Source organism: Gymnodraco acuticeps, unplaced genomic scaffold (genome assembly GCF_902827175.1).
Source record: "Gymnodraco acuticeps unplaced genomic scaffold, fGymAcu1.1, whole genome shotgun sequence".
Lineage (NCBI taxonomy): Eukaryota > Metazoa > Chordata > Actinopteri > Perciformes > Bathydraconidae > Gymnodraco > Gymnodraco acuticeps.
This window is the reverse complement of record NW_022990856.1, coordinates 219,087-243,530: the sequence shown is the minus strand read 5'-3', so window position 1 is coordinate 243,530 and position 24,444 is coordinate 219,087. Positions and strand designations below refer to the sequence as shown.

At 40.3% G+C, this 24,444-nt stretch overlaps 1 protein-coding gene across 1 annotated transcript; it reads left to right on the top strand.

Moving 5' to 3' along the window:
- dpf1 (D4, zinc and double PHD fingers family 1) lies at positions 1 to 23,626 on the top strand (the record flags this gene model as incomplete). The annotated part of the gene is given in 7 exon segments (XM_034233231.1): positions 1 to 92; positions 1,061 to 1,139; positions 1,247 to 1,378; positions 16,670 to 16,789; positions 19,202 to 19,314; positions 19,958 to 20,039; positions 21,148 to 23,626. Coding segments are annotated over 7 exon segments (689 nt in total), but the record flags the coding sequence as incomplete, so codon positions are not given.
- Between the last annotated feature and the right edge of the window lie 818 nt (positions 23,627 to 24,444).

Genomic DNA, 24,444 nt, shown 5'->3' with positions numbered 1-24,444 from the left:
AGAAGCTGCTGGTTGGGGATTTCCCTCATGATTTAGAGGTGGATGAGATGGAGGAAGATGTTCCTAAACGCAAGAACCGTACCAAAGCACGGGTGAGAAATGAATGACAATTCATGATTATTCTCTACTTTTCCTGCTCAATTTATACTGAATATACAAGCCATAAAACAATTTGTTTTGGTGTTGTTGTAGAAAAAGTGAAGCTAGGGAAACACAAGTCAGTCTCCAGCAAAAGCTCAAAGTCTTGCCTGTCCGACACAGAGAATAACACTGGAAAAAGTTTCTCTTAATTAGACTTAAATTGAATCTGCTGTATTTGCACAAGCATAGTAGAAGACGCCTATGTTTCTGTGTCAAATGAATATTAAAAGGATTACATTAAAACTAACATTTCAATATTAACATAAATAAATTGTACTAAATTAATCTTCAGAAATTAGCATTTTGTTCTCAGTACTGGTCTTTGAGGGTTATGATTTAATTAATTGTATCTCATATTGAGTTTGACTTTGCTTTATTCCTGACTTAAGAAGAAAATGTCACAAACCACAAGTTTTTACAGAGAATAAATGCAATTGGATCCAGAGATGTAATCATGCTGAGACAACCGTTTTTTTTTACAACTTTGATTAGATCAGACAGGTTCTTTTCCCACTCTTTTTGGGCGTCACATGGGAAGATAATCAAGTGTTAACAATGTATTCTGAAAATCATCACACACACACATGCTCACACACAGACACCAGGGTTGCTAATTGGAGCTGTTGCTCCCCTGCTAGGTGTCATCAGCCCCCTCCTGCTGGAAGTGGAGCTTTACACTGAGAGCAGATGATTAGAATACAAATGTGTGTGTGTGTGTGTGGTGTGTGTGTGTGTGTGTGTGTGTGTGTGTGTGTGTGTGTGTGTGTGTGTGTGTATAGAAATTTGAAGCACGTAATGTGCTGTTACGCTCTTTTTATTCTGTGTGGAACTGTGGAAGTTCAAACTTTTTGTTTTCAATCCAATGTGTGATTCTGAGTTTTTACAAGTGTGTGTGTGTTTGTGTGTGTGGTTTCTACAGGCCTGCGGTGTCGGGGGAATGAGGAAGAGACAAGAGCCGGCTGCCATTGAAGATAGAGACAAGCCTTACGTCTGTGACAGTGAGCGTTACAACTTTATTTCTTTATTGTTTCTTCACTGCTTTTCCTTGGACAGACAGAAAACTAATTGTATATACTGTGTGTGTGTCTGTATGTGTGTGTTAAAGTCTGTGGAAAGCGCTATAAAAATCGCCCAGGGCTGAGTTACCATTATACTCACACACACCTGGCAGATGAGGAGGGCGAAGAAGACTCGGAGCGACACACACTACCCTTCCAGCGCAAGAACAACCACAAGCGTAAGTCTGTCAAATATCCAATATTTACTTTATGTGTGCTTTGGTTACAGCAGTTTCAAAGTCATTCCAACATATCGTACAAGAATAGGTTGGGTTTACTATCGATTACTGACCAAAACACAATCTTATGAAGGACAAATGCATACTGTTGTCATTCAAATAAGTGCTCAAAAATGAACAAAACACTCAGTCAGAAGACAACACGGGACAAAAAAAACACACTGAGATTAACAGAAGCTAAGAAATGTACTACTGTGGATGGGGGCAGCGGCAAAACATATTTTGAACACCTACAAAAGGCCCAAGTACAATAATAAATACTGCATTATTACAGCCTAACCTTGCCGTTAGACTGCCCTTTCCGTTAGCGAACTAAGGCCATTAACAATGCTGCCTTTAAAGCCACTGGACAGTAATTTCACCTTGCTAGGGTTGCTAGTCTCTCGATGCCTTGCATGATTTGTTTGTGTTATTCTATGACTTTGGTGATTACAAACTAACTCTTTAAAAAACTAACAAAAGTCACGTAATAACATAATCAAACCAACAAATTGAGGCAGCAGTGACCGGCAAATCCCGATTGAACTGAGGTATCTGTTTTTGTCAAAGATGGCTGTGAAGAAAGATAATAGCTTCCTTTTGGAGAGACACGTCTAAATATAGCCTCAATTTAAACTGATATTTAATTATTTTAGTTGAGACTTTTTTTTAGGTGACTAAAAATATGTTTTGCTGCTGCCTAGTCCACAACCGTATTTTTTTCTGTTTCTTCTTCACTGAGGACTTACTTCGATACGTACTACACTGACTATGGAAAATAACCGTATTCAACCCCACTCTAAAAAAAAAAACCTTCCCTTTAATAATCTGAATATTATCAGGAAACTATTGATCGTCCTGGAGTCCTCCTGCATTACAGACAGATACAGTGCTGACTGGGCCTATTCCAAAGTGTGTACTTGTGTGGATAAAATATATTTCTCCCAGTGGAGTGCTGAGTTTAGCTGACTTCTTCGGCTCTCACTTACTCCCTTTTCAGCCTGACACAGTGACGCAGGTTAAAACTATGCTCAAAATGGGTCAACAAGATCTATCCCACTTTCCAACATAACTCTTGACCTGTGGTAAACAATGGTCAAATGCCGGCTTTGGTCAACAGGCTAAAAAACGAGTGATAAAAAGTAATTAATTAATTTCCTAATGCAATTTTGTGTATTTCTATTGATTCGGCAATGTGTTTATGCAGATACAGTTGCATGAGGAAGTGACAGTGTCAACAAGAATCAACCCTAATATTAATGTGGACAAACAAAGCTTAAACAAGCATCTTATGCTTCCTGTATTCAAATTTGTTTTTACTAATTTAGATACTAATTGTCACACTTCTGCTTTTTGATCCATGTTGATAGCTAGAATATGCCCTAAGGCTAAGCCCAAGGGTAAATTCTATATTCTATATATAGTATTTTTATTTGAACAATGTTGCATTTAACCTTTCGCTCTAAGGGCTGCTGTAGCCCAGAGCTAAACTCACTGTCACACCTCGGTTGTTAAACCAACAAGAAAAAATATAGACCATAGGTATTCAACAGGGGGTCCTCAGAATTACTGCAGCTGGGCACCATATGTTTGTTGGATAATGAAAACAATATTATTATTTAATTTTGTAAGTAGGCTATTGTTGCATCATAAAAAATAAATAAAAATACGCGCTTCACATTATTGTAGACCCATTTAAATATGCTACTCAACTGCATAGATTCCTTATTGAAACATTAGCATTGATAATAATACAAAGAAAGGGTTGAAAATAGATTTACATGCGGTAGAAGAACAGGTGATGGCGGCAAGCATACTGTGTAGTAAAATACAAAATGTGAAGGAATCAGTCAGAACACTTTTACAAATTAGACAGTTTCACCATCTGCTGCAAAGACACATCATCTCAATGAGGGAACAAAAAGCTCTTCAATCAAAACTCATCGGCTATAAATAACTGTCAGAGAAAAAACACCAGTCACACACTCTGGGAAATTACCATCACACTCTTCTACTGTATGTACCTTTCAACTTACAGCTCACAGTATGGCTGCTGCTATCAACGGCTTAATGACTGTCCATTAATGCACTGGCTCAGAATATCATGTGGTAGTAATAAAGACCCATGGTATTATTGCTAATGTCTTTTTTTCAGACGGGGCAGGCATTTGCATAAAGGCAGGGGCACAGATGCTTCTGGAGTGGCACTTCATATCTTAATACCATTAAACTATTCATAAGCAATGCTTTATGAAAAGGCAACATTGGCTTGGTCCAGACTGGAATAGCTATAACATAGATTTTAATTAAATTCTGTACAGCCATTCATTGTCCTCAGAGTATAAGTCCTAATGACTCTGGTGATCCCCTGACTTTCCATTTATTGCCATCATAAAGTTCAAATTTATGGTTTTGAGTTAAATGTCTTCACAACTGTTGGTTTGGCTTTGCTGGATGAACTGGAATACAATTTTGTACAAAAGTTAAACTCCCAAATGTGTTTTTTTTTTTATTCTAAAGGTTACTCGACAAATACTGATAACATGAATGACATTCTGATCAACCTCAGCAGCACTTTCTGTTTATTGCTAATAAGCAGAAGAAAGCATAGTACATCATCTCAACAGCTTCAATCATCGCTCATCAGTTCTAAATCAGAGTCAGTGAATAAACACTCTCGGAAATTACCGTTACACTCTACATTTATAATTCAGATGTATACATGTATGCTTCACAGAGTTGCTAGCATAGCGTTACACTCTTTAATAAATCTTTATCATGGATGATTACTTAATGCGGTATAGGCACTTTCATAGGACGTTTCCCATTAGTTTAGCTCATCCTAAGAGCACATTTAGTTTCAATGTATTTGTTGTGCGTACTAAATCAAGCCAGGCAGAGAGTAAGGCTATTGAAAATGGGATGTAGCATGTTCAATTTTCATCCGGGAGACATTTTTGTTTGTCTTTTTATGAAAGTGCATCCTTTCTGTAGCGTTAACATGTTTTTGTTCCTTAAACCTAACCACACTTTTAACATCTTCACCTGACTTTAAAGATACTGCAATTGCAATTTTAGCTTCGTTTATTGATGATGGCTCCATTCCAATAAGCATATATCAACCATGTCTTGGCACTACAAGGAACAATTTAATGGAATGTGTCCACTGTAATTATTATTACTTACACCTGCGATGGGGAAGTTATTATGACCATCATGAAAAATGTCTCACGTACATCTGGCTAAGGGACATTTACTCCCACTTAATCTTTTGTCACATCATTCCCTCTGGGACTTTTGGCTCTTATTTAATAAGATGAACTGCAGGACTTAAGAGTTATTGGGTTTTGGCCATCTTCCTAAAGCTGTAAAAGGGCCAACTGCGAAATCTGATTCATTTAAATGGTAGAGCACAATTGTCCAAAACCACTTGTGCAGTAAGAAGTATTAAATGGGAGTGTACACTGTACATAACAGCACTGCGGGCCTCCTGAGAATGCACTTAGCGCTAGGCGGCAAAGGATCTGCTGAATCTATCTAGGGTATCATAAGAAAGCAATACATGTCAGAGACAACAAGTAAAGCAAATATTTAGGTTTCTATTGAAGAGGTCATGAATCAACCCTCAAACCTCCCCTCCTGTCAGCGGCAGCATCCACACTAACCAAATTGCTTGTCGTCTTTGTTTCTTGTGGCTATTTATTTTCACCCTCAGGGCCACTTTTCTATCATGTGTGGTTTTGGTTTCATGTTTTCTTCTGTCTGCGTGTTCTGTTCATTTCTGAGCACTTATTTGAAGGACAATACCAGGCATTTATCCTGCAGGAGATTGTGTTTTGGTCAGTAATCGTTAGTAAAATGGCTACAGTTATTCTCACAAAAAAACAAAAAATAGCTGTTGACATTTGAAAAGGGAGTGCAGACAATTCATCCACTCCTTTTGCTCTTCACAGTCTTAAAACAAGCAATTTGTTCAGAATAGAGTGCAGATAAACACTCAAAAAACACATATCCACATTATCTGTGTTTGCTGCACTACAACAATGTCCACACTGAAACTATGCTGCCTGTCAGTTAATTGGCAGTGTGTGGTTTTAAATTAGACCGTACAATGATAAGTCTAGCCCGGTTTTTGTGTGTGTGTGTGTGTGTGTGTGTGTGTGTGTGTGTGTGTATTTGTGTGTCTGTGGCCATGCTGCAGTCTTAGGTCTTTCCAGTGGAGGAGAGCAAGAGAGACAGCATTTGACTCGTTTAATATCCCCCATCACTCCCTCCCAAACAGTCAGTAATCACACACACACACACACACACGCGCACACACACACACACACACACACACACACGCACACGCACACAGCCCCAGAAAATGCAATCTTCTCTGCTGAAATGAAAAAGGGAGCTTAGCCTTTTGGCTTGGCATGTATGTGTGTATGTATCCACATGCACATGCATTTGCAAGGCACTGTGAGTGTGTTCATATGTGTGAGTGTGCATGAATTAATGTGTGTGTACACCATTATAGCTTTCCCCAATTTGCTGAGTGTCATGGAGGAGACTCCACCACCCTCCACCCGTTGCCACATATGTAATAATATTAACATAGGGCCCCGGAATGAGAGCAACCCTGTATGCATAATTCATGGTAACTTCTGCCTCAAAAAGCTGTCTAGACGCTATAGTATGTACATATACATCCACAACACAAGTGTGAGCTGAAACCTACAGTATCACCCGACTACGAAACTCCATCTTTCCTGAACCTTATCCAGCTCCCTTCTCTCTCCCTGTTTTTCCATCAGTGTGATAAATGAGAGATTATTCCACCAGGAGATGAGATTTTCCTTCCCTCTCTTTCACTCCGTCCATCTTTCACCACTGCCCTCTTCTGCGTTAACTCTGCATCCTCAGCTAACCCTCCTCTCCCATCCCTCTCAGCTTCTCTTCTCTCCTGCTTTGCCTCATCAATCATCCAGCTTTGGGTTTCCCTTTAATTTATTTTTTGTTTAGAGTCTGCCCTCCCTCTGATCATCACCACCAGAATCAACCCCCAATACTAAACATGCCCATATACCCAGAGCCCAGCTGATATACTATTTACTTAAAAAGAGCAGTGCCATTAAAATTCATGACTGCGGCACATACTATGTTTTTTTTTACTCTCTTCTAAACAGAAGGTTGGAGGTGGAGAGGGAAGGCAGGAGGGAGAGTTGGATATGGGGTGGGGGCTCCTTTGGCATTGATGTGATGGTGGGAGGGATGGGGGGGAATGAAGAAGAGGAGGAGGAGGAGGAGGAGAAGTGGATGAATAAGGGGGATGTTTACTTTAGAGGTCGGCCCTGCAGTGTCCACCTGAAAATTGGTTTTGTTGGTATGGAGAGAAAAAGAGAGAGAAGAGGTAAGTTGAGGTAAAGGTAAATGAGATAGAAAGAGAGGGAAATAATGAAATAGCAGTGACAAGATAAATAGATTGCAACAAGGACACAAACTGAGAGTAATGCTCTGAATGAATGACAGAAAAAAGAGAAAGAGGGAGAGTGGCAGAGGGAAAGTGAGAGGGGGAATGAAGGGTGGGGGATGTCATTAAATCCCCCCTCTCAAATCAGAACTGAGATTCAGAGGCCACTTTATCTGGACGGACAGACGGTCCTACAGTGTGGAGCAGCAGGGACGCTCCGAGTGTGTGTGCTTGTATGTGTGTGTTAAAAAAATGCCCACAATACACACATGTATGTGCATTTCTTTTGGTGTGTGTGTCTGTTTGTGCCATTGAGCTGTGTGAATGCGCTGTTTTGGCAATCATGCCCAACTTTGAGTGTGTATGTGTGTGTGTGACATGTAATTGAGCCCTTTGAAGGTCAGCGTCCCTCTGTTCCTACCCACCATTGTTGGTTGTTGTGTTTTGATTTTTCCCTCTCCAGTTTTTTGCCTTGTGTCACAAAATGGCCTCCCTGTCCTCCTCCCACTGTCTGCAGACAGAGTAGTGAAGAACACATTTTGATCAACCAACATCAATATAAAACAACGCTGAGAACATAAAATGGCCTCTCCTCCGTGTCTATTGTCACTCCATTCGCACACCACTGCCTCCAGTTTTCTCCCTCTCTACTGTACATCTAATTGTCTTTCTCTTGATTTGAAGTGTGGTAAGATTTCACATCTTTTGTTTATTGCCTTATTGCATTGTCATTGATGCAGTGTCACTGGGAAGATACAGATATCTTTCTATACTGCGGATTTCTTTGTCAGCTAAATGGGTTTTTCAAAATGTCACATCTCTTCATCTAACGCTATCTGCCACCCAAACTTTCCAAACCACCAATTCGGTAGGGATTTTTGAGGAAAAAGTAATGCATTTTAAATTGGTTTGTGTGATATATTGTTGAACGCAAGTCAACTTATTTAAATGCTCTGATGATTTTTTTGCTCCATACTTGCTCTGAAATGCATTATTAAAAATCAAATTCAAAGTATGATGAAAGTCAAAGCTGGCAAAATTGCACAAAATGTACACACTTATCGAGCCCTCTTTTTACACTTGTGGGATGGTGTGTGCACATAAATGAAGTTTTATCTATTTAATTGTATTTTTTTTGTCTTCTCGTGCAAAATACCACATTTTCAATTTTATTTTTCAATTGTCTTCCAGTGCATAGACTTTTTGGTTGATTCTATGTTCATTTATGTGATATTTATTCCACATTAAGGCAGCACATTTGCGAGTAGCGAGCATCAGAGCTTTCTTTGGGATGTCTTCTGAACTTTTCCTGTACACCGGCATTCCTCCAAAGCTTTTGATTGGTTGATTGTTGCCGCTGCTGCACGGCACAGGAAAGGAAGGGAGAATCGGCTGTTGCCTAGCAATCTGGTTGCCATAGATACCGCCAGGGCTCCCTCCTAAAGAGTACACTGTTATGTACATTGAAAAGAGAGAAAGAGAAAGAGAGGTATGGAGACAAAAGAAAAGGGAGGAAGAGAGGAGACAGAAAGAGTGAAGAATAATGGAGGAAGTTAAACTATAGGAGAGAGATGGAGCTGAGTGTGCACAGAGGAGTTCATTAGGTATAACATAAGGAATAGCATGATGGAGACAACACAGACAAAGGCAGAAGCAGAGCGAAAAGCAGAGAGTTATTCCAACACAAAACATCTCTTCATGATTCATCATATAGATTCCCCCAGACGGTTGGAGTGGTGAAGGCAGAGTAATATCGGAGTCTGCTTCATTTGGTATTCTGTCTTAACATGTGGTGCTGAGGCTTGCTGGCTGGTTGGTTTGTGTTACTCGCTCATCTTGGCTATGTTTGGATAAGCTCCAAGAGCACCACAAGCCTCCCATGCACCACCAATACCACTCCACACCCCTAATCCACCCTTACCCTCCATCCATCTCTGTCCGTCTACTTGTTATCTGTTTTAACGTCTGTGACTTTAAAACCCAGAGAGGAGAAGTGGACATGAAAATGCAAGAGTTTCATTGATGCCCGATTCATTAAAAAAAATTAATCCAAAAGACATATGTGTACTGTATGTGAAAACACAGATTACAATGCCAACCTTGGGGAACATCCTCTTGTGCACAAAATGATCCCTCTTACAATTGAGGTTTGTTTGAAAAGAATGCTAATTAGTGGTTAGCACAAGCAGCGATAGCCACCGCATGACTGAACACACAAAGGAAACCGTACCACCTACGGAAACTCAAACTCCCCATTTCAGATGAAAGTGCCCAAACAATCTCATGCCGATTTCCACTCAAAACATTTTTTTGCAAAATGTTCCTTTTTATGCTCTTTTTCGGCCACCTATTAATTTTTAACATGTGACGGTATATGGCTGACACATTTTGGGTCAATTTGGCACAATTCAAACAGGATTTCACAGTCACATTCTCAGCCGGTTCTCTCAATGAAACAAGCTAGGATTAATTATTTGCATTTTGACTCCTCATTGACACATTGGCTGATTTTAAGTGTGTGCAAAGTATGCTTACACTTACTTATAGGAGTATGCTGTGTGTACGAGTGATTCTTTTTAAATGCATTGAATCTGGGGGAGTAAGTGTGTGTGTGTGTGTTCTGTGTGTTGGCTTACATGTCCATTGGCTAAATGTGCACATATCTGCAGAGCCTGACGTGCTGTGTGTGTTTGTGTGTGTGTGCACGTGTGTGTGGGTGTCTCTCTCTCTCTCTGTTTCTACGGGTCAGTGTGATTACAAAGCAGCCATAGATCAAGTTTTATTATGCACCAACACTGCCTCTGTCCTCTTTACTTTGCAATGTCATCCCAGCACACAGGCTCACATTGCACACACACACACACACACACACACACACACACACACACACACACACACACACACACACACACACACACACACACACACACACACACACACACACACACACAACCACATGCATCCAGACCCACAATGCACTGGGAGTTACGCAACCTGCTGACTGGACATGAGTGAAAGTAGTACTTGTGTGTGTATGTGTGTACGGGTAAGGGGTGGGGTAGGTTTTGAGTGTGCAGGGATGGAAAAGGAGCAGAAATGTGGGAAAATAGAGCAAAGCTGTGTTGCAGGCATTCATGTGACAACAGATAGATTGCAGGAAAATGTTCAAATGTTCTCTTTGAGAGTAAGGAAGAGGATCTAAACCAAATAAGGAAAAGGAAGTGAAAAGATGAAGCACAATGAAGCGCAGAGAAGAGATCGAATCAGAGGCAGAGAGAGCAGCAGCAATAATGAGAACGCATGAAAGTGCAAAGAGGAAGAGCATGGGAGAAAGAGTGAGAGGAGGAAGATGGAGAGGGGGAGAGAGAGAGAGACAGAGAGAGAGAGAAAGGAAGCTGGTGACTTTTCATCTGTGACTGACGGTTTCCATCTGACTGCATCTCTGTCTCCTTGTCTGCATAAAAAAATCCTGAAGATGTTTCCTTGAGCATTTGGGCTTTTGTGTCTGTGTGAATGTACATGTATGTGTTAACTATACATCTTTCTCCTCTCTTGTTTAAATAGAATTACATTTGTCAAACTGTAATTATGTGTGTGAGTGTGGCTGGACGAGGGTTACAGGGACTCTCATTCATCACGTTAAAGAGAGCAAGTGGGGGATGGGACTAAAACTGGATAGCAAAAGTTATTATGCAAAGGCATGGCTGTAAATCGTTGAGTGTGTGTGTGTGTGTGTGTGTGTGTGTGTGTGTGTGTGTGTGTGTGTGTGTGTGTGTGTGGGTGTGCACTCTAGGCTACTGTATGAGTGTGGTTGTGGGTGTTTTCATCTGTGTGTGTGTGTGTGTGTGTGTGTGTGTGTGTGTGTGTGTGAGTGAGTGTGTGTGTGCTCTCATTGTGTGTGTGACTCCTGAGAGGCTCTCCTCATTAAGCAGTGAGGCGACAGGAGTGCAGAGTGTGTGTTTTCACACACCGCTGCTCCGATACAACGGGAGCCACTTTTTGTATTCTCTTCCTTCTCTCGCCTTTGTGCTTCCTCATCTTCCTCTTCTTCCTCTCTTTTTCTCTCTCCCCTTTTGCCTCATTCATTCCTGAAATATTTTCCCGCTCCCTCCTCATTTGCTTCTTTCCCCACTTTGGCATCCCCTCATCCTCACCTCTTCCTCACATCTACAACTGCAGTACTGTTGTTGTTGCTTTCGACAGTTATGAATAACCGAAAAATAAAAACATGAATAGTCTCTTGTTGTGATAATAAGTATCCACGTGTAAATGTTTTTCTTGTTAATGGCTGAAGTTACTTTTATGTAACAACAGAACAAATATAAATGAAGAAGAACATTAAAAATGTCATGCAAATTGTGATGCTCTTATATGCTATCAAATCAAGTAGCAGGCAGAGAGATGGGGAGATGAGAAAACATTTTTAAGATATAAAAAGTGAGTTTGAAGAGAGAGTGAGAGAAGTCAACAGGTAGGCCTATTTGCTTGTGTGTGGCAGAGGTAATTCCTCTTGGATTTGAAGCACTGAGTTGACGAGGCTTCCACAGCGGCCGGCCAGAGGATGAGATTATCGACCAGCCAGAGTCCGTCTGTGGTATTGATCCCAGGTCAAAGTCTAGGGGGAGACTGAGGGAAGAGAGGAAGAGGAGGTAGAATGTTAGGATACAGGAGGAAGATACTTTGGGACATTGCCAGGATGAGGATAAAGACAACTAATAAGTCGTTCTAATAACTAATAACATAACTAATAGTCATAACTTCTACTCCTGTACTTTCTCACAGTGATACTATGTTGCTTTTCATGATGACACACCGTACGGCGTATATATATATATACAAATATTACCGTACGCAATATTTTTCTTACCATTAGTCACTCAATCTGTAAATAAAATATTCTCTCAAGGGGTTAAGATCAGATTCATGTATTTCATTTAACTTATTTCAGTTTCATTCTTTTGGAAACTACTCTGCTTAATTGTTGAATGCTAATCACTTCCATCTTTCTGCAGTGCAAATAGAGTAAATGACCATGTATCCAAACTTGTATGCATCTCTTTTTTTTCTTCCATTTTTGTTTTTTTCTTAAACACACAAAACACTAAATGAATCCCATTTTGGCCAGCATGTTATGTTTTCTTAAATAATAGCTTCACATTTCATGAAAATATAAGTAGATACAATAAAGTAATCAATGCAATACAATTATTTTGTGAAAAGAGAGACTTCAATTACAATAGGAGCCGGGCAAGAGGCAGTTCAGAGAGCGGAATAACAACGCTCTGTTACGAAGAGCAGCATGTAGGAGGAAGGGAGAGAAAATGAGGCAGGGGGAGAGAGAATTGTAAGCAGAGAGGGAGGAAGGATGGGGAAGGGTAGGTGTTGGGGGGGGGGGGGGGGGGGGTGAGGAGCATTTGAGGATTCATCTCTCGCTGGATAATTCCCAGGAGGATCTCTCTCCAACACTTGAAAGCTGTGAAGTGTGCGGTTCTGCTCATACTCCTCCTGGTAATTGGAAGAGGAGCGATGCGGAGGGGAGGGAGGGAGAGTGGAGGAGGAGGAGGAGAGGAGGGTCAGGTAAAGGAGGGAGACTTGGAGGTAAGAAAAGAGAAGGATTGGAGCAGGGTGGCTGAAAGAGGTAAGGATTTAAAGAGAGGAAAAACAGGAGGTTAAACTAACGAGGGGGAGAAAAAAAGACTGGTGCCATTTTCTTCTGGTTTTCTCTCCACCTGCCTTATATCTGTTTTATGTTTGCTCATTAGCTCTTTCCTCTGTCTCTCTATCATTTTCCTCTCCCCTCCCTCCCTTTGCTAGCGATGGCGTGTCTGTGGTTGCAGGCGGGTTCTGAAACATGGCCGCAGGCGTTTAATCATTGATGGAGTTTTTTTTCTCCGTGCAGGCAGGCCAGCGGGCAGCCCCGACTCACTCACATGCGTCAGGACCTGCTGATTCACTCTCTGGGGCCTCCAAACCCACACGCGCGCGTGCGCACACACACACACACAAAGACGCAGGCACACACATGCACACAGGAACAACTACAAAGGCAAACACAGATGCACACACCAACAGTGAAACGGTAGCACACAGATAAAACGTAGCCCGAGTGTGTGTGGCTATCCACATGTGTGCCTGTCTAGTTTATTCCACCGGGGATTGTGAGGCCCAATCAGCAGCAGTGAGCCAAAATAAAAGCAGCAAAGATAAAAGCAATTTATTTGACCACCAGAACAAGAAGACAAACGTGTTTATTTTGGCTCCAGGGCTGCACGCCGCATCTGTCTCTACAGCTTTATACGTCCTTCTGCTAGACTCAGTAAACATCTGGCTATGTTGTAAACAAGTAAATACAGATATAGTGTATATATAAGTCTTTATACTGTATCCTCTCGACATTCATTTGGAGTAGGACTTCTTGATACAGTTTGCACATAGGGTTAAATACTGTATCTCTTGAAATGGTCAGTCGGTCTACCTCTGTTAAATAGAGTGCAATGTAATTTAATAACTAACCCTACCCCCAAGCAGAATGAATCTTAACAACTTTGTGATCTAATGATTACACTTTGTAATTCTTTTTGAGCAAATACCTGTAAAACTACAGGTAGCCTATAGCTGTACTTTGCTTGTGCCATTTAGAAATATTAGCATGCTAACAATCTAACTTAATGGGTGAACACTTTATATATACAGTCTATGGGTGAACATGGTGACTCCCTGCACTCAATCACTAATCCCTAGGCCTAGACAGTCAACTGTGAGCAGCAAGTGACAAGCTATGAGCCTAAAAAAGTAAAAAGACTGTGGGTGCGACTGGTTGCAAAAAGAAAGCCGATTATATAAAAGTCTATGTGGAAATGACGCTACTTCTTATCTCCGGCAACATTGCCCTGACAAGTTTGTGGTCTCAGTCGCTACTTCAGGTCTTATTTAATACAACATGACGTTCAATTTGTAAATGTTGGTCCCATTTAGGGAATAATAAACTATGAAAAAGCTCAGAGAATTGACTGTTAACCTAAAATGATAGGGACTACATGATGGGAATCACTCATAAGTATTTTGGTTTAGTTAAATTAAGCACAATTTCAATGGAACTGGACCTTTGATAGTTTGATAGACATGAGAATGTGAAGCAAATATTAGAATAAAATATGCCTTTTGTACATTTTCACCATCATGTATCCGTATAGCCTACTACTACCCTAAATGTTAACATTATTACTATCTTTCTATAATGTGCTTTGACAAAATTCAATACCATCGTATCATCTCAGCAATACTGTATGATATTAAAAACTACCCTGACTTCCTGATCATTTGTTATTAAAAGGGGGGGGGGGGGGGGGGGAAGGACTAGGAAATATAACACATAGGTCTGATGATGTGCAGGTGTGATTTCCATAATGAAACTCTCAATTTTGAAAAGCTGACACCTGCAAGATCTCATATAATAAGCCGAAGAGGAGATTACTGAGAATTATGAGGATGGGGTCATATGTGTTTGAAAAATAAATAGTGAATTATCAGTGTTTTTCTGCAGCCATCGTCAAGATAACCCTAGTTTTAGTATATGGAACTATACAAATAATGAATTGAACATATACTGTTAATCTGGTGCCCTGAGAATCCTTGTTGACAGAGAAATTAGTAATTGCATTTGGTTATGTTTCTATTGATGCTGATACAGTCTCTCCAGCTTGTTTTTCATCATTGCACCCCATATAAGAGTGCACAGCCCAGCAGTAAAGTCCTATGCAGTTTCATTCTCACTACAGATGACAGCCTCTTGCTTTTTTTCTTTTTGCTCAGCGCACTCCTGTTGAATTCTGCAGTAGCAGGTACAGCTTATTATTTCCCTCCCCTCCCCTGTTTTCTGTCAGTCTTTCTGTCTGTCTCTCCACATGATCAGAGAGTTTCTTTTATTATTTTATTTCTCTGACGATTAAAGCCAGACTCTGTGGAGTAGAAACCCAATCTCTCTCACTCCTCCTTCCCATCTCACCTTCTTTTCTATCAAATTCACCCTGTACTCACCCCCTCCACTTCGGGCCAAATAAGACCCCACCCTGAAATGGATGGATTAATGACCTCTCTCAGTCTCTCATATGGCCAGGCACAAAATAACACCTGCAGCGCTGTCTGTCTGCGCGCCTGTGTGTGCGTATCTTTTGTCTTTCTGGACGTGTCTCTGTGCATGCCTACAGTATATGTATGGTGTACCTGAGTGAAATCCACTCTATTGTATTCACTGTTGCTCTGACCTGCCTGGTGACTCATTGTCAAGGACCCATCCAGGGCTTTACATCTTAGAGGAGAAAGCGCACATACAAAATAGTCTGCAGTGGTTATGTGATTGCTTCCATTAAAGTGATTATGCAATCAACAGCAGTAAGACTGGCAGGAGGCAGACAGGTAGACAGACTAACAGACAGAAGAATGGAGGGAGGGGGGGTAGATGTGGTATGCTTACCCACAGCACTCGACAGGCAGGGGGAATTTCTCTCTTGTTAATAATCATTATGAAATGGCTTCACGTGGAGCACTTGCCTCTCCGCTCAGCATGACGGCAGGTCTCTCCCAGCACAATCCTCACACACACACACACTCACACTTGTTCTGTCTTTCTTCAGTTCCCCCTCTTTTTTTCTCTCCTTCTCTTTCTCCTGAAAATATTAACCAGACACCTGAGGCTTCCAGTAGGCGTCCCTCTCTGTGCCTCCCCATCTCCCACTCTGGTGAGACGGGGTTTAGTGCGTCCCAGGCTCCAGCGCAGGCACACACCGGTGCTTGTTTTTTACCATAGCAAACAGATGGAAAAGGAGAGAGAGGTAGACAGAGTGATGGGATGGTGCGAGAGTCTGGCAACAGGGACTTAGTTACACATCTCCTCTCTTCTTCTTTGTTTTACATCACGTTATACCTCTTATCACTCACTGTCAGTACAATACTCTGTCAGTAGGCAGGCCCACGCAACATTTGGACTCTGATCGCATATTTTTATGTATTATAGCCTGAATTGTGTATTTGTTTTATCCCAAAATGTGTACTTTCAACGAGCCAAACACTCACCGTCACTCATTCCCACTGACTGCTGCGATGCAATTGAACGTTTACCTATCACATGTATTGTTAGTAACACAGTTGTCTTGGGAACCATGGAAAGCACTGTTTGTAGAAGTGGTGGAAAACACGTTTTCTTAGTTAAGTTTCTAAACCTTCCTGCGTTTCGTGGATGCAAAGAGAGAGAAAGAGTAATAGAAGCGGCTGTTTCTATCTCCCTCTATTTTGACTTTAAACACTCATGTCTCATGCAAACAGTCTCATGCAAGTGCTCTGATTAATGAATGTATTCTATTATTTTGATTATGGTTGTTACCTAGCCTTTCCGACACTGATTGAATGATTAAATCAATGATTTTACTCTTAATTTTTCATATTGGCTCCTGGCCTGGGTGTTGTACTAAAAAAGTAATTTAACTACTCAGTACTCATACATCAGTCAAAAGGGGCTATGTCAGTTTTACTGCCCCCCCACCCCCTCCGCGGGCCTTGGACTTGTGGCCTCCCTTGTTTAGATTCTGCAGTCCTTGGTGAAAGCTTCTCTGTATATCTTACTTTTATAGTCTTCCACTGTCTAGAGACTGATACAGCTCTTTCACTCCAGGGCAGCATTTCACAACACTAACTTATGAGTTTACACTCTGTTCCTCATCCCGCTTTTCTAAAAGCCCAGACAGAAGCAAACTGAAGCCCCATTTTTCTTACCTGCTACTCTTTTCTTTTTGTTCTTCCAGCCAAGAAAGCACCTGACGGCTCAGTGATCGCCAACGGCTACTGCGACTTCTGCCTCGGAGGCTCAAAGAAGACGGGCTGTCCTGAAGACCTTATCTCGTGTGCAGACTGTGGACGCTCAGGTAGGGCACCGCTGAAGGGGATGGTTGGCAGGAGGAAGGCCGTACTCTGTTGATGCACAAATGTGTGTTATATTTACTCAGTATAGATTTCGTTTTTACAATATAAATAAATGAACGTTTCAATTCCTGTTACGGTTAAAAATGAACGGACCATACCAGTGTTTTTTGTTTTAGCTCATCTACTACAAATCAGTGTACAGTATACTTAACCTTTTTAATAGACGTTTGCTGTTATGTTTTAGATTTCCAAGGTACTTTGTTACTTTCCAAGCAGTTACTGGCTTACACTTTCGAGAGAATTTGAAAACCAATTTGCAGAGACTGAGCCATTCTGCTATTTGTTTAATTTGTTTTTACAATAAAATCTCACAAATGTTACCTAAGACGGTAGCATCACCTTGCACTGTATTTTCAGCAATTAACTGAACACCAACATACAGTAGGTATCTGGTAAAATGTGTAAATAAACATTTTATTAATGGGGACTTACTGTTCTTTAAGGCCACCGTACATAACAATTCAATTCATGTCTTCTTTATGTGTGTTAAATGCAGGTTCAAAAGGTCGAAATGTATAGAAACTAGTGGCTGCTTGAAAAGTAAATACTTTAAATATTCCTAAACGATATGAAATGCTTTGAAAGACAGTGGCTTTAATGTAAAGTGTACTAAGATCTTCTCTGCAAAATTGACTCATTTTTTAAACACACTTCTGTTGCTGCTTGTTTAAGTGCCAGGAATATAAATCCACTTTAAAACCTAAAGTGCTATTTAATATAGAATTACACATAACAAGTATATAACGAGTGATAACATTATAGACATGGATTATTCATTTTGTAATAGTCTGTACAATACCAAGAATATCAAATAGATAAATCACTTGAGATACAATTTAAGTAATTTAACAAATTGCGTGTAACTTCAAGTATATGCAATTAATATGATATGTACGCTCAATAAAATGTAATATCAGTGACCTTGCCTGACCAAAAAAGACAAAATTGCTTCGAATGTCTGCTGCATATCTTTCAATCCTGGCATGTTGTGCAACAACAACATACTTTACAATTGTGATATCTTAAACCCATTGTCTTTTTCTTCTTCTTGAGTCCATGTTGCTTGTGCTGCAAGAAGCGTATGAGTTTGTGAGAGAATGGACTTTATGTATTGTGAAGGGCCGACAGTACATTTGATCAGAGTAGAGTTCAAGTATGATTTTTGAAATATGGTTGTATTATTATTTTCCCATTATATCTCCCTTTGTTTTCATTTGTGGGCTGTGCTTGTATATCCTGGTTATATGTTTACAGAGATTGGTTTATGGTGAAGAATTTGTTTATCACTTGATTGCATGTACTGTATATATTTTTTTATCCACATGTTTTTTTCATCTGGAAATAAAATAAAACAGAACTTAAAAATAAGTATGTGACTTGTAGTGAATGGGCTGCAGCAAGCATAAATATGGTATGGTCATCTTCTTTATAACCACTCACATGGACAATAAATGAGTGTCAAGGAGCGGGGATGACATAACATTAGTACCATGAAAAACTTATAATTATGGTAGTGCAATACATTCTAAACAGCAGAGAAGTTAAGTACAATGGAAAATAAAAAAAATGTTCATGTTAGATATTGAATTAGTTAAAGGGGTCTTACTATGCTAATTTCCAGGTTCCTATTAGTATTCTGTGGCTCTACTGTGATATGTTAACATGCTTTAACGTTCAATAAGGTATTTATTTTTCTCATGTCTGTTCTGCAGCACTTCTTTTCACCCTCTGTCTGAAACCAGAGATGTCCTGCCCCTTAGTCATAGCAGGTACAATGTGTTGTAGCCAAAAGAAGTACGAGTGTTACGTAGTGATGTCACTATGTTGCTGAAGTAAACAAAGAAATCCAATGGAGGCATTTCAGACAGAGGGGGAATGTGTTGGAGAGAAACTCCCTCTGGAGGAATTTTGGGATTTTAGCCTTGCAGACCATTAACACGAACAAAAAGCCATATATCACACTACAGGAAAGAGAAAACCCTAAAAAGCATAATAGGGCCCCTTGGAGACTATTGTAGAAATTCCAACATCGTTTGTATCTAAAGTAAGCCACCGGTATAGTCATTTCTCAAAAACCTCAGATGCTTTATGTAAATATAGGATGCAAAGTTTTCCAAAAAAGCTTTAAGCTATCTCAAATTATGTCATGTTCACAATTGTAACACACCACGGTTGGATTCCCCCTAAAATATAAATACTTATAATTAAAATCGTCCGTATGGAGCAAGCTAACTGGCGGAGAGATGGAAAAGGTAGATGATTGATGACTGTCCTCATAATACAGAAAGCAATGGTGAAAAAAAATGTTGTGTGTGTGTGTGTGTGTGTGTGTGTGTGTGCGTGTGTGCACTCAGGCCACCCGTCCTGTCTGCAGTTCACAGTGAACATGACGGCTGCGGTGAGGACTTATCGCTGGCAGTGCATCGAGTGCAAGTCCTGCAGTCTGTGTGGCACCTCTGAGAACGATGTAAGATCTCACTTTGTATTACGTTAACTCTAAACACATGTGGCACACACACACATTACATACTGTACATACATAGTGTAGAACATACTACTGTTCGACTATGAGTTTAGGTTTTATAAATAGAGCGAATTTAGATAATACAGATTTTTATACTTGAAGGAATACATTTTTTGCACACAGATTTTTGATCCCTCTGGCTGGAAGTTGACCACTGTGATATTCTGTTGTCTAATTGGTCCCACTGGGCTGACACCATTTTAAACCCATAAGGGATTTTCAAAGACACATATATATACACAACTAGAATAAAGGCTGTCTTTTCAATCTTTAATTAATAATAGCATAAACTGTAGAGTGGACTATAAGGTCACAGAGCATGTTGATTTTTGTTTGTTGCCGTAAACAATTTTTTTTTCAGTTTTCAAAATTCTACCACCCTAATAACAGTCAGCGTAGTTAACAGCGTTTCGAGATAATTGGATTCTCAATTTAAAAACAAGAAAAAGGACATGTATATCACACCTCAGCCCTTTGAATCATATTCCTTAAAACTACTATACATATAAAATTATGCTTTTGTGTGCTATAAAATCTGTCCCCACATAATAACTCCTGTTTGTGTGAATATCCTGCTCTGTTTCAGGACCAGCTGTTGTTCTGTGATGATTGTGATCGAGGATACCACATGTACTGTCTGAGCCCTCCTATGTCTGAACCACCAGAGGGTATGTACAACAATAAGAAGGAAGCATGTGTTCAATAATCAAGAGATACTGCAGAACTGAAGCTCAACAAGGGACTGAGAACATTTTTGTTTGTTCAGAATAATTTATCCTTCTCTGCTGTAGGTGTGAAGACAATAGCAGTGAGGAGCGTGAAACCCAGAACAGCCAGATTGTGCTGACTTTTAGATATAAAGTTTTTTACTTTCAGGAGTCATTATCAATCCTCATCTCCTTTTTGGACATGCAATATGTATTTACCTTGTTTATTTATGAAAACATGTATGATAAAAGTTTGCTTTACGTTTACTATCATTTAATTTATTCATTTATAAATCTGAATCTAATTTGTGGGAACATCAAGGCCATAATTGTCCTGATAGTGTGTCTATCTTAACATGAATAACCATGGTAAATAAACACATTTGCCTACTACACATACAAGATGGCAGCCTTAGGATGTTTGAAATTGTTGTCATGGAAATGAGGAGAAGCAGAGATAATCTGTTTCCATGGTAAAAGTGTCACTTGGCTGAACATACAGTAGCAGTGGCACTTGTGTTCAACACTCACTAACAGTGTCATGCTCTGCCCACACACATAACACTTTGGATTTACAAGAAACATTTTTTAAATTCAGCAATAGTCTGTTAACTTGGGTTTACTCTCATGGAGAGACCTGCGGAGCTCTCACATGGATGATAAACATATATTTTTAAACATACTGTGCTGCGATGAATGCTCACGGGATCTCTTTAGTCTGATTAAAGCATGGTGTTTGTACACTAAGAGTTGGGTTTTAGCATCTATCTCAAGTTGATGTTTAATTAATGTCACAAATCCTATGCTCAAATCCACAGGAAACTAGTTGTCAAATCCCCCATCTGCAATCCACAGGCACACAGCATGTGGTGTTTCAACATGGAGCTTTAATTTACAGTATTACTTAACGCTCTGTCGAAAATGAAGGATTAATCCATAAGGCTTTACAATAGCAGTGACTGAACTTCAGATCTGTGTGTGTGTGTTTGTGTGTGTGTGTGTGTGTGTGTGTGTGTGTGTTTGTGTTTGTGTGTGTGTGTGTTTGTGTGTGTGTGTGTGTGTTGTACAGGGAGCTGGAGTTGTCATCTGTGTCTGAGACATCTGAAGGAGAAGGCCTCAGCCTACATCACCCTCACTTAATCCGCGGAGCTGCACCTCATCCTCTCGGCCCTTCATCCTCCCTCTCCCAAAATCACCTCTTCGTCGTCCCCTCTCTGTGCCTCAGCTGCCCCCTCCTTCTCCTCTGATCCAGTCGCCGCCACTTTGTCTACAATCCGTCCCAGTGACCTCTGACACGACTGAGCACACAGCAGCATCCACAGCGTTCCTGAACGTCTCTCCAGTGGCAAACCGACCTCCGTCCTTTAGTGTCACTCACATTCCCCGATGCTTGACCTGAAACCCCCCTCCCTGCCTTTTTTCTGCTCTGCTCAACAGAGGAATTCATCAGCTATCAATAAGTTAGCTAGCAAGACACACACTCCAGCCTGCCAAGGGCACTTCAGAGGCATACTGCGCCACAGAAACACTCTTAAGGGCCCTCGGATGAGCCCTAATGATCTTCAGCTGCAACTCAGTCAAGGAGTGAGAGAGAATTAATAAAATGGATAGGTGTTAGGTCAAGGACAGGGCTTGGAAGACCCTGGATAACCATGGACCAGTAGGTTCCATTGCTGTGAAATATACACCTAACCAAAATGTATTTTCCTCCCGATGTCCCATTCCATGTACAGCAGAGCTGAGACGTTCGACTCTGCACCGCTATTTGTCGGCAGGGCTGGCTGCCCTGTGCAGTTTCAAAGGGAGGGGAATTGTACAGAATTCTGACTGGTTCTCCATCTTCACACTTTTCAAAACTCCCCTCACTGAAAAACAATGAGCATCAGGTCAGGAACTCGAACCATCTTTGACCTCACCGCATCTTCTCTCTTTGCATGGGGTTTCCTCAAATGAATGATGCATTTTGGGATTGACACTGAAGGTTTTTATTGTGTTAGGATGTTATCCTCAGATGAGAGGAGGGATGGATTTTTTTCTCAAATCAGCTATCTCTGATCAAACAGTATATTTAAAATGACAATTTAGGCTAAGCATCTCTCACAAATCCCTGACTTGACCTTTAATCACCCTTCCTTTCTATGAAACCATGACTGTGAAGCCAACGCGAGACTGAAACGCTCCTGGTGCTTGGTGTGTATTACCTGTGTGTTAAGAATGTAGGATTGATGTGTGGACAATGCAGAACTTCGTTTTACCCATGGCGAGGCCTAAAACATATTTTTTATGATTCTTTTTTTATTTATTATTTTCATTTGCATGTCGTTATTTCCAATTGCTTTAAATACTTTAAATTGAAATTGAAAAGAAAGCACACTTAATTCGCAATAATGTGTTTGTGATATGAACTATTTTGGCCAAACTGTGTCGGTTTTAAACTCTGTGTGTGCCTGTGTGTCTGTTTGTATGAGTTTATCTGAGCAGAAGAGTAATTGTAGCCAGTTTCATACTAGGTGGCATCTGTGAGGGTATTTGGGTAGCACGGACGTTATGTGAATGTAAGGGAAAACCCATCATTAACATGTTCTGAAAGATGTAGGAAAAAGTAATAGTTAAGTCAGCACTGATGTCCTGAGTCAAGACCAGAAAGTGTTGAAGACTTCACTTGTTTGGATACCAAAATCATAATTCAAAAGACATGTTAAAGTTTTACGGCCACACTATTACTTGGCAGAAACTCACGAAGGCCCCTGTGCCCGCCCAACAAAAAGTCCAACATTAAACTCCTTGTTAACAATCCTTAATTGTCGCCTTTCCCTTTGTTTTCTACAGATTAATCAAATTAAATATATTTCAGAGACTATAAGAAGGGCTGGTAGATTGATTTTGTTATCATCGGACAGAGTCAGTCTAGCAGTTTTAGCTGCTTACAGTCATAGAGCTAATGCCTATGAACACCTGGCCAAATGTTACGCCATCTGAAATCATTAACATCATAGTAGCATATGCTTTTGATTTATTCCTATGAATACTTCTTAAATGTAAATCTCTTTTTGTCCTATCTCTTTCACAACCCTCTTAATTGTACTACATCGCATTTAGTTCAACAAGTCTTTGATTAATACAAAATCATCACACTGTGTCCAGTGTCCAAAAATTCGGCCATCTGCTACGTTAGAATCTAGTATAATGAATCAGCGTTTGAAGGTCAAGCTTCAGTGTTAAGGCTGAGTTGTCATAATTTGGATTTATCAGGTAAACCAGCCAGCATGTCAATATATGAGGAACATCATTTTCTTCTAAGTGTTATCTTCAACTAGTTACCTGGTCTTCTCAAGGCAACTTTAATGGGCACACATAATGCTGAAGTGAAAGTGCTGATTTGGGAGTATGTTTGTAACATTTCTGAACTGTTTGATAGGGAAGGTTTCCATCCAATGATGTGTTAGCTTTAAGATTGGAACAATGTAAATAGGGCAACTAAGGCAACTAATCGCCATTTCATACAGTATTTCATATTCTTGTGTACATAAAGAAAGTATGAAAATTCAGTTGTTTTGAATGAACATTTCATTTTAATGCTGCATCACGTCTCTAAATGGAAACTAGCAAGATCAGACGGCTTGTGGGAATCTACCTGACCTGGAATTGTGTTTGCCCTCTGATACAGAAAGACGTTAGGTGCAAATACTGTGCTACGCCCAAACTTAAAGGTAGGGTAGGTAAGAATGGAGAAACCAGCTCGGGTGAGCTAGAATTTGAAAGTAGGCAGCCGAAAAAAATCTGGCCCTTCCTTCAGACTTCCTTACAGAGCCCCTCCTCCAACACACACAAACGCGCACATGACCAATGAGGGCACGAGATAAGTTTGTGCACAGATGGAAGGCTGACATCCAGTTATTTTAGCCGGGCCGGCTCAGATGATTGGTCGTGCTTTTTACAGTACTACGGCTTCCACAGATGACGTTTTCTTCTGTATTTATTGTCAAAGCATTTAAGATATTCATTGCTATCGGGATGTTAAGAGCATTCCATCGAATATAACAAAAAGTGTTTCTGAAGTGAATTACCTACCCCACCTTTAATGTGACTTCACTGATGCATGAATGACACCTGAAATGTTACTGATTTTATATTTTGATATTGTCAGAATTGCTTTTTTAAATTATGATGAAAATGAACCATCAACTTATTTTAATTTCCTGTTTGTTTGCTTTGTCATATGTTACTATTCACATTTTGCACAGTGTGGCTGCATTGTCTCCCTAAGTGTTGTTATGCCTCTGTGTGTGTGTGTGTGTGTGTGTGTGTGTGTGTGTGTGTGTGTGTGTGTGTGTGTGTGTGTGTGTGTGTGTGTGTGTGTGTGTGT